The sequence below is a fragment of the Bos mutus genome, chromosome 16, assembly GCF_027580195.1.
Source record: "Bos mutus isolate GX-2022 chromosome 16, NWIPB_WYAK_1.1, whole genome shotgun sequence".
In the NCBI taxonomy this organism is placed as follows: Eukaryota; Metazoa; Chordata; class Mammalia; order Artiodactyla; family Bovidae; genus Bos; species Bos mutus.
Window position 1 is genome coordinate 32,179,789 of NC_091632.1, and position 14,327 is coordinate 32,194,115.

Here is a 14,327-nt window from a genome sequence, read left to right on the forward strand (position 1 = left end):
TAGTATTGTTAGTCAAGAGAGAGAAAGAAAAAAAAAAAGAGGGTCTTGTTTTTAGCAATTAGGATTAGAAGTGATAGAGAGGAGGGTCCAAGCATACAGCATCAAGAATAAATAGTGAACCCTTAAAGATGTTAAGGTCTCTCTAGTTTTTGGAAAGAAATGATATTGTTGCTGCTATTTAGTCGCTAAGTTGTGTCTGACTCTTTTCGACCCCATGAACTGTAGCCCACCAGGCCCCTCTGTTCATGGGATTTCCCAGGTAAGAATACTGGAGTGGGTTGCCATTTCCTTCTCCAGGGAATCTTCCTGACCCAGGGGTTGAACCTGCATCTCTTGCGTTGGCAGGCTGGTTCTTTACCATTGAGCCACCAGGGAAGCCTGAAGAAAGGATGCTGCTGCTGCTGCTAAGTCGCTTCAGTCGTGTCCGACTCTGTGCGACCCCAGAGATGGCAGCCCACCAGGCTCCTCTGTCCCTGGGATTCTCCAGGCAAGAACACTGGAGTGGGTTGCCATTTCCTTCTTCAGTGCATGAAAGTGAAAAGTGAAAGTGAAGCCGCTCAGTCATGTCCTACTCTTAGCGACCCCATGGACTGCAGCCCACCAGGCTCCTCCATCCATGGGATTTTCCAGGCAAGAGTACTGGAGTGGGTTGCCATTGCCTTCTCTGGAAGAAAGGATGAATGCCATCTAATTTGGACAGAGAAGGAATAGGCAGTATAGAAAATCAGATTATTATTAACTCATGTAACAATCTGAATTACAAGTTTTTCATTAAAAAGTTGAGATTCATTGAAATAAATGAAAGAGTAAGATGTTTTAAGTACTTTAATATTTTAGCTCTTCATTTTTAGATGTCACAGTATCTGAGTTGTTTGGTTTGTGCCTGTGAGCTGGCAACTATGAAAGGGGAGGAAAAGGGAGGGAAAATGTATTAAATAAAGAGGGAAAATAAGTGAAAAGCAGATGGAAAGAAGGAGATAGCTTCTCAGAAAATGGCTGCTGTATCCTTCCATGTCCTTAGGATGAAAACCCTGGTGTCATCTTTGACTTCCTCTTTTTTTTTCATACATGGCATCAAATCTGGCAGCAAATCCTGGGGACTCTATTTTAAAAATAGATCAGGATCTGCCGACTTGTCACATCTCTGCTCTGTGGGCCAAGGCCCCATCATCTCTTGCCTAAATGGGGACATTAGCCTCCTAAGAGGTCTGCTTGCTTCCACCCTACTCCCGTATAGTCTCCTTTTAAATCTAAGACACGCCAGGTCGCTTCTGCCACCGTAAGCCTCCCAGTGGCTTTCCATCTCTGGATGAAAAAGCTGTAGCCATTCTGGTGAACGGTGCTTACCTTGCAAAGCTCATGTTTCAATCTGTCTCTCCTGTTCCCCACCCCACTCTGTGCCATTATGTCCTGCACTTGGCCTCTCGTCTGCTGTGTACAGTCTTCCTCCTCATGATGCTTTTCCTCCCTCCCTTGTTGACTCTCAGCTCCTCACCTGCTTTCTCAGTGAGGCCTTCTCTGACCATGTGATGGATTCACTGGCCAATGTTGAGATAGAGATTATAATCCTTGTCTCCCTCTCCAGGTGCCTGTTTTCCTCTAAAGCACTTTGATTATCTGACATACTACACGTTTTGCTTGCTTATTTGTTAGAGGGCAGGGATCTGTCTGCTCACTACTCAAAAGTAGAGCCTGGCATGTAGTAGGTACAAGGTGAGGCAGGACTAAAAAAGCTGGTGAAATATGGTTCAGAAGCCATAGCAGAAACCAAAGTTACTGAGTAATTTTAGCTTCCTTGAATCTCTGTCATTAGTTGAGAAACTAACCTTGTGAAAATTAACTGAGCTGGTTTATGTGATGGTAGCCCAGAGCCTGCTTGTCTTACAAGAAGCTTCCTAATGATAATCAATGATTCTTATGAGAAGGAAAAGACGGAGCAAAGGAGATGGTAAAACATCTTTCCAAAGATCTTTCTCATTAAAACATTTGCATTTTACTACAGGGGTTTTTTCCTTCCCCCGCAAAGCTAGATCTTCATGGCCAGTGTTAGTAAATCCATTTATAAAAGTGTAGTGAGAGGGTAGATGAAATCCCTGCCATTTCTTTCACTCCTGGGTGCCTCAGGTGTCACCAGGGCCCTCCTGGTGGAACTGAATAGCCATAATAGAAAAGGCTTAATTTCAGTGAAGAATATGTATGCTAAGGAAGGACATGTTAAATGTATGTGAGAAAGATGCTGAATATTATAAAGTTAAAGGAATGAACTTCATGGGTTAATTACCAGTTTTCTGAAATCATATTCACTGCATATTTACTTCTGCAGAGTATATATTGATTTGGCTAGCACAGAGCTTTCTAACAAATTGCAAGTTGTCAAATACATTACCTGTGCCAGTTATGAATAAAAACTAGTTCAGGTGACTAGGCCTTAACTTAAATATAGTGCCTTTGATTGTTAAAGGTGTTCAGGTGAGTGTGGCTAAAGACCTCAAGGAGAAAAACCTGAAATAATCCTTATTAATGAAACCGGGAGAAATATCAAAGCACTGTTCTTGATGATAGGGGGCAGGCAGTATATTTTAGGATGAAGAATGTCCCTAAGTTATAATTTCCTGGGGTATTAGCAGTTAGAACATGAAGTACAACGTAAGTCTTGTGACGTCTAGGAAAGAAACATGAATGTAGGTAAATCCGTGAAGAAATAGAATTCTATTTAATGATGTGTATACATGCATGATGAAAACAAGAATATTACAGTGGCAGTGCTACTCTCATGATTTCCATGTATTATGAATGACTCCTAAGACAGAAGGTTGCAGAAAGGACCGTCTTCAGGGATTGTTCTTTAGAAATAAGTATGTCATTTGCGTTTGCAAGAAATAATTCTGTCTTTCCATTCCTATACTATGAATAAATTGAAGAAAAATTTTAAAGGAGTAATTGTAGTTCTTTCCAAACAGCTTTTATTAAAATATTTGCATTTTACTACAAGGTTTCCAGTCTTTTTCTCAAAGAGAAATCTCCATGGAAATGTTAGTAAACTCACCCTTTCTACTTGAGGAACTTGAAAAACAAAATAATGTATAGGGGTCTAATTGTGTTTGTATTCAACACAGTATTGATATAAGTCAAAGAAGAACCTTTACATCGCTTAATAAATTACTCAGCACTGCTTTGTGTTTCTACTAACAAAGCTAATTTATTTCTTCTTAGGTGTGCTTCAGTTCCAAAGCAAAAATCTGATGTCATTCTAATGAGTCTGCTTTCAATTGTAGAGTACAATGAAGCCCCAGTAAAGGGTAGTAAGACATCTATTTTATTGTAGATAATAAATCTGCAAAGTAAGTTCTTAGCGTAGATTGAAGTTGATCTAGCATGGAGTTGCTTTATGAATAGTCCTTTGAGCAGACTCTACAGTTCTGTATGTGGTTTTAAATCACTGTAAATTTGTAGGCAGGTACATATCACAATTGTCTGTTTTTCTTTTTAGGGCTCATGTAATCAAAGAAGTTTCTTTGTTGTGTGTATCTTTTCAGAACACAACAGGAATTGAAAATGAATCAGGTGAGTTTAAAAATAAGAATTTATACAAATACATTATCTAGATGTTAGTCCAGTTCTTAATTTTTAAAAGATAGTAACACACACCTTCATTCCTCCTAGATTTTCCTTTCTGTTGCTTAACAACATTCGTTAGTTCGTCATTTTCATAGTGTGTGTGTTCATGGAATGGAGTGTGCATTGTCTTGCGTGAGTTGGTGTTTCTGTGGCATCTTAGGGCTTCAGTTCAGGCTTCCTTTTTCTTTGCTTTCCCTGGTGTTATTTTGTTTTTGTTTCGAAGCTTATTAAGCTTCCATTTTTAGTGCTTTTTATTTTGTAATAACTCGTTGGTTGCAAGGAGAAAATTGAAAGTTATTTTTAGAGACCAAAGCTAAATGGGAAACTTTAAGCCTTCTGTCCTTTAAAAACCAATTTAGAATAAAAACAAGAGGATGGATATTGAAACATAAGATGTGTTTCTCCCTACAGGAGGGTGTGGGGTTACCTGGAGATTAAATAATTCTGTAGCCTTAAGGGAATTCTGATAAGTAGAACCAGTTACGTAGATTTTATATATTCTAAAGTAGGATTCTTGTTTTCTAGTCTTAATATCTTTTCACTTGCAGTTACAGGAATGTATGGATATTAGAAGCGTTCTCTCTTGACATCTTTATAAAACTTTTTTTTTTTTAATACGAAGGAAAGAACTTAAATATGTGAAGTCTGTAATTTTTGGTGCTTAGCTTAAAGCTCTCAGGCTTGAAAACATTTTGTACTCTTTATCAACTGAAACTTCAGACACCTTTTTTATCCTTTACAGGTGCCTCTTGCTGGAGATCACAAGTCCAATTTCATTAGGTGACCAGGTTTAATACATTCATGTCCTCTGTTGGGATTGAGAGATGTGAAATTTTTGGAATGGATTCTTTTGATTTCTTTTCATTACTTTCTTTATCAAAAATTTGTTGATTTTAATGCAGAGGACCATACATCATAAAAAATGAATCTGGCGAACACATGGGCACATGGTTTCTATTATTCTTAAAGCTTGCAGATTTACTGACATGCTTTTGAAGGCAGATTATTTTTGAAATGGTGAGATGGGGGAGGGAAAAAGAGAACAGAATGGATTTTTTTCATAGTCACTGTTCATCAAAGTTCTGTGCATATACATGTCATAAAGTTCATTTATTTTCCTCTTTTAAGATTGAGTCTTAATGCTGACCTTGTCTCCTCATGGAACTTGCTTTTCCACTGTCTCAGAGCTGTTGTTAGAGGAGCCTTGGTTCTGGACTGGAATGATGGTCAAACCTTCCAAAGCGGAATCGAAATATTGACGTCACTTAGGTGGCAGCACTCTTCAGCGCCATTTATTTCAGGTGGCTAACCGTACTAAGCTAGTAATATTTTATTTAAAGCATATTTAGACCTGTGTGACACCTCACACTTTTGCTTTAATATTGCAGTTATAGCAGAAGAACTTGCATTTAAGGAAAGTCCACATGCCTTTCAAAGAGTTGGAGCAATAACCAGTTCTTTTTGGCTTTTTGACAATTTCTTGTAGAGGACTCCCTTTGATGCCAAATATCAGTGGGAAAGGGTCCTCTTATGTTTCTAATGGCTAGTGCATTTCTGATTTGGGTGTAACTTTAGTGGTTTGGTAGTGATGAAACTTTTATTTGGATTATAAAAATGTCTACTTTTTATAGTAAAATTTTCAGCATCTTTAGTTATATTTTTATTCTTTGAAGAGTATTAGTCTCATGATACTGAGACCTGATTATTATATCATGACATAAAATCTGTGAGTATTTTTCAACAACTGTCCCATCTCCATGATTTTTAAAAATTATGAATTGTTTCAGGACATTTGCTGTTTTTCCCTTTTGTGTTTATTTTTATTTTCAGCTACTGAAATTGAGCAGTAAGTGCCTGAAAAGCCTCAAAATAACTACACAAAAATTTAGATATTAAGCAAGTTTTAACTTGAACAGGGTTAATTTTTAATGAAAATCTTGATGATGACTTTAGGGTTAGATATTTCTCTCTAGGGCCTGGTCAACATTGCTTTGGTGAATCTTATGGTTGGTATCTAAGTTTCTAAGACAATATCATGGAGTCTGTTACTTATACATGCCTGACAGCTGAGTGTTAGGGACTGAAGGATCCTCGGAGTCAGCATACCATATTGTTTACAAGTGAGTCCTTTAGAAAAAACCACAAAGTCCAAAGCCTCCTGGCATTTTAAGCACCGACTGTTGAAGCAGTATTTTGAACTGCTGTCTTATCAATCAGTATTCCAAGGCGTTGCAGGTGTAGCAGGCCAGGCTGTATCTCCACCCTCAGCCCTGGGATCCACAAAGCTCTAGGCCCACATGCTCTTTGCTTATTTTCTCTTTCTGTCTGTTCTCAGCACTTAACCTTTTCTTACTGTCTCTTATCTTTCTAATTTAGAACCCAGACTTTCCAGCCACTGTCTCCCCTCACTCTCCATTTTCTTTTCTTTCTACTTTCAAATCATAGATACCTTTGCTTGCTTCACTATCATTCCACACCCATCCCTGTTAACTTTGAGATGTTCCACAATTCTTACCTTTTCCTAAATTTTTCTAGGAGAAACCAGAACTTTATAAATGGCTGTCCCAGAGTTTAGAATGCTTTACTTTCTAGAACATCCAGGGCCACCAAGTTCCATAATATAAATATGTTCATAGTGGCTTAAAGTAGATGTGCTAAAGTTTAATGCCACTTGCTATCTAGTGAGTACTTAATCAACATGCCAGGCACTGTAGTGTGTGTTACATATATATTATCTCAACTCAAGTCTTTGCAGCCACTGTATGAAGAGTGTGGTGGTTTGGTCACTAAGTTGTGTCCAACTCTTGTCTAACTCTCTAGGAAGAGTAGGTATTGTAAGTATTTTATGGATGAGGACATTAAGGCCAGAAGCCCATGATCTCTCACATAGTAAGTGACAGAGCTCTGAGTCACACCAGGCTGGTCAGATTCCACAGCCCAGGTTCTTGATTCCCATGCTATACTGCTGTACTGGTCAGGATGAGCTGTGTGATGCTGTACTTACAGACAGGCAGCTCCAAAATCTCAGCATCTTACACAGCAACTGTTGATTTCTTGTTCTTGCTAACATCCAGTGTGGATCTCAGTTCAGTTTCAGTTCAGTCGCTCAGTCGTGTCCAACTCTTTGCGACCCCATGAATCGCAGCACGCCAGGCCTCCCTGTCCATCACCAACTCCCGGAGTTCACCCAGACTCACGTCCATCGAGTCAGGGATGCCATCCAGCCATCTCATCCTCTGTCGTCCCCTTCTCCTCCTGCCCCCAATCCCTCCCAGCATCAGAGTCTTTTCCAATGACTCAACTCTTCGCATGAGGTGGCCAAAGTACTGGAGTTTCAGCTTTAGCATCATTCCTTCCAAGTAAATCCCGAGGCTGATCTCCTTTAGAATGGACTGGTTGGATCTCCTTGCAGTCCAAGGGACTCTCAAGAGTCTTCTCCAACACCACAGTTCAAAAGCATCAATTCTTCAGCGCTCAGCCTTCTTCACGGTCCAACTCTCACATCCATACATGACCACAGGAAAAACCATAGCCTTGACTAGACGAACCTTTGTTGGCAAAGTAATGTCTCTGCTTTTTAATATGCTATCTAGGTTGGTCATAACTTTCCTTCCAAGGAGTAAGCGTCTTTTAATTTCATGGTTGCAGTCACCATCTGCAGTGATTTTGGAGCCCAAAAAAATAAAGTCTGACACTGTTTCCACATCTATTTCCCATGAAGTGATGGGACCAGATGCCGTGATCTTCGTTTTCTGAATGTTGAGCTTTAAGCCTGCTTAAGAACCAAGGATGACCGAGGCTTTGTGTCAGTACACATGTCTTTTACTTAATTGGCCAAAGTTACTCCTATGGCTACATCTAATTTAAAACTCAAGAGGGGAAAGCAGTGCAAACCCATCACATGTTTAGGAGGAGAAGAGGACTATACTCTTTAGGTAGAGCCCCAGTGATTTCCCCTGCTTTATCGAGATATTATTGATGTATAACGTTGTGTGGGTTTAAGCCCTAATGGTTTAATACAGGTGTCTTGATGACTAACTTATTGAGTCACACAGTTTTTTTTAAGAACCATTATATAACTCATTGTTATGAATATATGAAACTTTCTGTCAGTATAATAGATTTATGATTTGCTATTGTTTTAGTTGCTGTCGTGTCCAACTCTTTGCGACCCCATGAACTGTAGCATGCCAGTCTTTTCTGTCCGTGGGATTTTTGAGGCCAGAATACTGTAGTGGGTTACCATTTCCTTCTCCAAGGGATCTTCCCGACCCAGGGACCTAACCTGCGGTTTCTGCCACGTCTCCTGCATTTCAGGTGGATTCTGTACTGTTGAGCCACCGGCAGCAACTTAATATATTGATCAGTCATCCACGGTATTGTCAGTAATGAGTAGCAAAGCAATTCAGCCTTCCAAACTTGTTCTAAAATTTTACATACTGAAATAAGCTTTTAGTCACTGATGCTGCAGATCCAACTCTTAGAATTGTGATAGGCTGTCAGAATAATGGAAAGATCCAGAGTGTATTACTTTAGCTATTCTGAATGTTCTCTCATCCCCTCTTTTGTCCTGCATAGACTGCATCCCATGTGTTGTAAATTCTGCCTGCAGGGAACTAGACAGGCAAGGGCTATGCTTTGTAACTTATCTTCTCTTAGAGGAAGACAGTTAAAAAGCAGGATGACAAACAAGATAATTTCAGATAGTGAAAAGTGCTGTGAAGACAGTGAAATAAGGTAGTGTTTATATAGAATATAAAGAATGGTGCGTGACAATGGGGGAAGGTTCTCTGGATTACATGGTCAGGGAAGGCTGTTCTGAAGAACTGATTAATAATAGAACAGAGACTCAAGTAATAACCAGGAACCAGATGTGTGTAGCTCTGGGGAAAGAAAGTTATTGGCAGTGTGAACAAATAGTGAGTGCATAGACGGAAGGTGAGAATGAGCTTGCTAGTTCAAGGAACAGAGAGCAGCCGAGGCTGGTGCTTGGTGAGCCTTAGGGACTTTGGATAGGATGAAGTTGATGTGAGAGGTGAGGGCCAGTTCTGTAGGGCTTCCCGGGTATTTTCAAATGGTAAAGAGTCTGCCTGCAATGCAAGAGACCTGGGTTCAATCCCTGAGACAGGAAGATCCCCTGGAGAAGGGCATGGTAAACCACTCCAGTATTCTTGCCTGGAGAATTCCATGGACAGAGAAATCCAGTGGGCTCCAGGCCATGGGGTCACAAATAGTCAAAGATAACTGAGTGACTAACACTTTCACTTCACTTTTAAGAGCCATGAGAAGTTATCTTTTATTCTGAATGCAATGAGGGGGCCTTCTCTGGTGGCACAGTAGATGGGAATCTGCCTGCCAATGCAGGAGACATGGGTTCGATCCCTGGTTCAGGAAGCCACATGCATCAGAGCAACTAAGCCCATGTGCCCACAACTACTGAACCTGTGCTCTAGAGTCCAGGAACCATAGCTACTGAGCCCATACACCTAGAGCCCCTGCTCCGCAATAAGAGAAGTTAACGACAGTGAGAAGCCCGCACGCAGCAACAAAGACCCAGTGCCAGCAGAAGTAAATACATTAAAAAATAAATGCAATGGGAAGCCACCGGACAGAGACATACTCTGATTTCCAGTTTTTTAGAATGTCACTTTTCCTGCCCTGGGGAGATGAGACTGTTAGCGGGCAAGAGTGTGCTAATATGTTTGTTCACTGCTGCTGCTGCTGCTAAGTCGCTTCAGTCGTGTCCGACTCTGTACGACCCCATAGATGGCAGCCCACCAGGCTCTCCATCCCTGGGATTCTCCAGGCAAGAACACTGGAGTGGGTTGCCATTTCCTTCTCCAATGCATGAAAGTGAAAAGTGAAAGTGAAGTCGCTCAGTCATGTCCGACTCCTAGCGACCCCATGGACTGCAGCCTACCAGGCCCCTCCGTCCATGGGATTTTCCAGGCAAGAGTACTGGAGTGGGTTGCTATTGCCTTCTCCGTTTGTTTACTATTAATACCATACTTGAGGACGGTTTCTTCAGCTGGACAGCCTAATGGACCTGTCAGCCTTCTGAAAGAGGGCACTTTTAATGTGTTTTTGGAATTGTTTGACTGCTGTTCTCTTGCAAAGATAGTGTATGTGATTTTCTTGTTCTTTGTCTTATCTGCTTATCCTTTCTGCAGTTTCACTCATTCCTTAACCAAGTACAATTTAATGCTATTTCAGGAGACTGAAGCTCGTTTTATTTTTTTCCCCCAGCATCTAGAACAGTAACCAAGAATATTGTTTGCAAGTCTAAACAAAGAAGAATTGTTCATGGAATTTGAGTGTTTTAATACTCTCTGATTCAGATGTTTTTGCTGGTGACAGTTGCTGTGGTGATTAGTATTAGTCTGTTGTGCAGGAATATGTGAATATTTTTCAAGGTTTCATAGTATTGTGAATATACTATGTTGTGTACTTAATATTAAGGGATATTGAATCTGAACTCTCCTGTCACCTACTGCTGTTGCCCCGCACCCGCCCCCCCGCCCCCCGCCCCAACCTCCACCCCAGTGCTGGTTTTGGTCAAATCGATATGTAAGAAACAAGATGCTTTAATTAAATAGGTTAAAACTGATACAGTGACTTGCAATCAATCTCTGGGTGAAGTGTATAAAAGGAGTTACTGATAGAAATTTAAGTGAAATGTCAGTAAAGCTTGTTTCTTCTTATACTTTTAAAAATAAAGACATTAGTATGAGACGTCACATGCAGTCTTATGTAATAGCAGCCAGTGCCACTGCTCTGCTATGTACTAAACCCAGTGACTGTTTATCTGAGACTGTGGAGAGAAGGTGGAGCAGACTGATTCCAGGCCACATGTGGTATTGGATCAGACCTGTGGTCATTGTGAGGACCAGAGTGGACTTTACTTAGGGAGATGGGACATTTTTGGAGGTTTTTGAGCAAAATAATGCTTGACTTGGGTTAAAGAAAAACCTTGAAAAATTTTTTCTATGGCCTTGACATTTTTTTCTTTATTTTCTTTTTTGTTGTTGTTTAGTCACTCAGTCACATCTAACTCTGTGATCCCATGGACTGCAGCACATCAGGCTCCTCTGTCCTCCTCTGTCTCCTGGAATTTGCTCAATTCATGTCCATTAAGTTGGTGGTGCTATCAAACCATCTCATCCTCTGCCGCCTCTGTCTCCTTTTGCCTTCAATCTTTCCCAGCATCAGGGTCTTTTCCAGTGAGTTGGCTCTTCTCATCAGGTGTCCAAAGTATTGAAGCTTCAGCTTCATCAGTAGTCCTTTCAATGAATATTTAGGGTTGATTTCCGTTAGGATGGACTGGTTTGATCTCCTTGCTGTCCAAGGGACTCTCAAGAGTCTTCTCCAGCACCACAGTTTGAAAGCATCAGTTCTTTGGCGCTCAGCCTTCTTTATGGTCTAACTATTACATCCATTCATGACTACTGAAAAAAACAAAATTTTGACTATATGGACCTTTATTGGCAAGGTGCTGTCTTTGCATTTTCATAGGCTAAGTTTGTCATAGCTTTCCTTCCAAGGAGCAAATTTCATTTTAGCATGATTTAAAGAGAGAGTGTAGGATTCACTTAGTTATTTTACTTTAAAATCAACTTTAAGGTGTAATTTATGTATAGTAAAATATACTCATTCAAAAGAGTGTTGACAAATGTTCACACTTATGTCACTACCCACCACTCTCAATATATAGGGCGTTTCCATCACCCCCAAAAGTTCCTTCTTGCTGCTCTGCACCCCTCGGCCTCCACCCCAGGTGACCACTATCTTGCTTTCTGTCCCTATGGTTTGGTCTTCTTCTGTTCAAGACTTTCAGGTAAATGAAATCATATAGTGTATGTTCCTTCGTGTTTATCTCTCTTTGGTCAGCATATGTTTTTTAGATTGATCCATTTGTTCTGCATGTTAATGGTTTATTTATTCCTTTTACAGGAAATCTTTATGGGAGACCATTTAACCATCTAGATAAATCTGTTTGTAATATTTCTAAAGATTTGGTGAAACTGTGGGATGGCTGCTATCTTTCATTTTTGATGTCTCTCCTGCTTTTTTTGTAATCCTAAAAATATGTATGGTGTAAAATATCAAAACCACTTTTGCGTTGTAGCATATCATTAATTTAGAATTTTAATTTTTGTAGGTAACTCTAAATACCAGTTTGATGTTAAAGACTTAAAAAAGCCTTCCAAGTAAAGTGATTCCAATCCGTTAAAAAAAGCCTTCCAAGTAAAGTGATTCTAATCCGTTATAACTTGAACCTCAATTAGAGAACGTGTAGTTCAGGCAACTAATGCATTGAATGATGACAGCACTTAAATCTCACTTTGAATCATGTATTCTACTAGGTAAATAGCAATTTTTATAAAATCCAGGACATTGTTTTTTGGTTAGAAAATGTTAGGTTATTTCTGGAATTTGAAAAAGAAATTAGCCACTCGAACAGCATTTCCTTACATAACTGTGGAGGGAACTATGACAGAAGGCTTATCTTCTTGTTCAGATGTTAATACTTCATTAGAGAAGGTTACAGGGTGGTTCAGCTCTGCCTCACCTTTGCTGTCCTGTGACTCATATTTCTCCTTCAGTCCTGGCTTTGCCTCTCCAGCTGTCTGAACTTGGGCAAGTCACTGCCTTCCCGGTGTTTGTTCTCACCTGTTAAATAGGGATAGTAGTGGTTCCCGTCCCATGTGGGCAGGAATAAGCAAGTAGTAAATGTGAAGCACTGAGGCTTTATCACATCTTGTCACTCCCCTGCTCTGAACCCTGCAGCGCCCCGTGCTCTCCAAAGGCTGGTCTCTGAACCTTGGTGGTGAAGGTTCTGCAGCATCTGGTGGCGGCCGCCTCTGCTTTCTCCTGGCTCACTCTGACCTGACCTCTTTTGGTTCGTAAACTTGCCAAAGCCTTTGTCTCCTCAGGATGTTTCTCTGGAATGCTTAGTCCTCCCACATGGCTCATTCTCATCTTTCAAGACCAAGTCTCTGTATCATTTTCTCTGAGATGTGCCTGCCTCACCCCCAGCTACCCTAACTAAAACAGAGTTCCCTTCTTATCTCTGATTATCACAATGAGATGATTATCAGAGTTCACTGGTCCCAGTGGGAACTCCCCACCAGTCTCCTGCATTAGCCGGTGGGCAGGACCCTGCCTCCTCCTTGTTGCTTTCTTCAGTTCCTAGGGTAGCTGGTGCCGGCACGAGGGGCACCAATTGGAAATCTGTTGGAAAAGTGGGAATTGCTGCGCTATTTCAGGTTTAACGGATGGGCAGTGGGCATTGGAGGGAGGGATCAGATACAGCAGATTTTAAAGGCTCACCAGCAGTCTTTGACTGTTGACCTCCCTCCGTTCCCTGAGCCTTTTCCTGGCCTTTCTGACACCACGCCTGCCTTTGGGATGTCTTCGTCTAGGTCTCCTCTGCTCCTTTGACCCTCAAACAGTGGTGTCCTGAGGGCTGGTCCTCACCATTGTCTTGCTCTCTGCTCCCTAGTCTCATCCACTTCCTTGGACTCTGTTACCAGCTGAGTGCGTCTCCTCTTAAAGCCATCATGGCTCCGGTACCTCCTGGCACTTGACTGTCAGACACTTGTTTGTTTGACTGCTCGCAGTGACCACTGTTCTGAGCTAGGCATCTTTGCTGGGCTCTGGGTGTGAGGCAAGTGAAACAGACCTGCGCTGTGTGTTTGGGACCTGTTTGCTAGAGAGACCATAAACCAGGCCAGACTGTAAGTGTGTCAGAGTATAGTGTGCAATGAAAGGCAAGAGTGGGAAGCAGGCCTGATAGGGACCCTGCTGGGTAGGACTGTGGGGAACAGGCTTCCTCTGGGTAGGGAGGGGCGTAGAGTGTACACACACACACACTCACACACACACACTCCCTTGGGAATCCCCAGGCCGGAGATTGCAGCAGCTCCACCATCACACACACACACACACACACACACACACTTGTTTGGGAATCCCCAAACATTGCTGAGATCGTAGCAGTCCCACCATCTGGGGCTTAAAAGCAAAGGGTAAGAACTCTGTTTTCCTTGTCCATTCTTACAGGAGCCCAAATGGGACAACAAGCTGTTGCTTTTAATATACCTCAGTTTGTTCTAGTCTCTTTTACTTGTTCTTCTTTAGTGATTAGCCATGAAACCCTTCAAAAAAGCCAAACCCTTGTGCCTGTAGGGGAACAGCCCCTCCCATCGTACTTAGGAAGCTGCGGGGGGTGAGGGGGCCTGACTGTGTGGCTCCGGCCTCCTCCCTGATTCTCTTGTCACCACACACTCCAGTCCTCTGCCTATTGGTCCTGAGCTAGGAGGTACCAGAAGGTCAGGGGTGGTCTTCCTTAGTCCAGCCATCCTCAAGATTTTTGTTTATGTCGATTATGTATTTAGATATTTCCTGTGAAATTGAAACAGGTTTTAGGGAGAAATAGATTCACAGGAAATTGTAAAAGTATTAATAGTAGAGCCTTGTGTGGTCCTTTGCACTCAGCTTCCCCTGATGGTAATGTTTTTACTCTAGTGCAGTATCAGCACCATGGAATCAACATGGCCCGGTGATATTAGTCAGACTGTAGGCCTTATTCGTGACTCAGAATATTGAAAACACAAGGTTAAACAATTGCACATTCCATTAGCCAGTGGAATGATATGTCCATCATATGTCAAAGGCTCCAGAAAATTCCCCTGTACACACCTGAGAGT

General features: G+C 41.4%; 1 protein-coding gene across 8 annotated transcripts in view; it reads left to right on the plus strand.

The window, feature by feature from the left end:
- The window catches only part of PRDM2 (PR/SET domain 2), a 132,597-nt gene that overhangs the window by 14,254 nt on the left and 104,016 nt on the right, over nucleotides 1-14,327 (plus strand). For 7 of the 8 annotated variants that reach the window (XM_070384937.1, XM_070384935.1, XM_070384934.1 and 4 more), the window contains exon 2: nucleotides 3,491-3,564. The exons of the other annotated variant lie outside the window; for it this stretch is intronic. In XM_070384937.1, coding sequence (XP_070241038.1) covers nucleotides 3,556-3,564 — 9 coding nt within the window. In that variant the 5' untranslated portion in view covers nucleotides 3,491-3,555. The remainder of the gene's footprint in view (nucleotides 1-3,490; nucleotides 3,565-14,327) is intronic. 8 annotated transcript variants of the gene reach the window in all.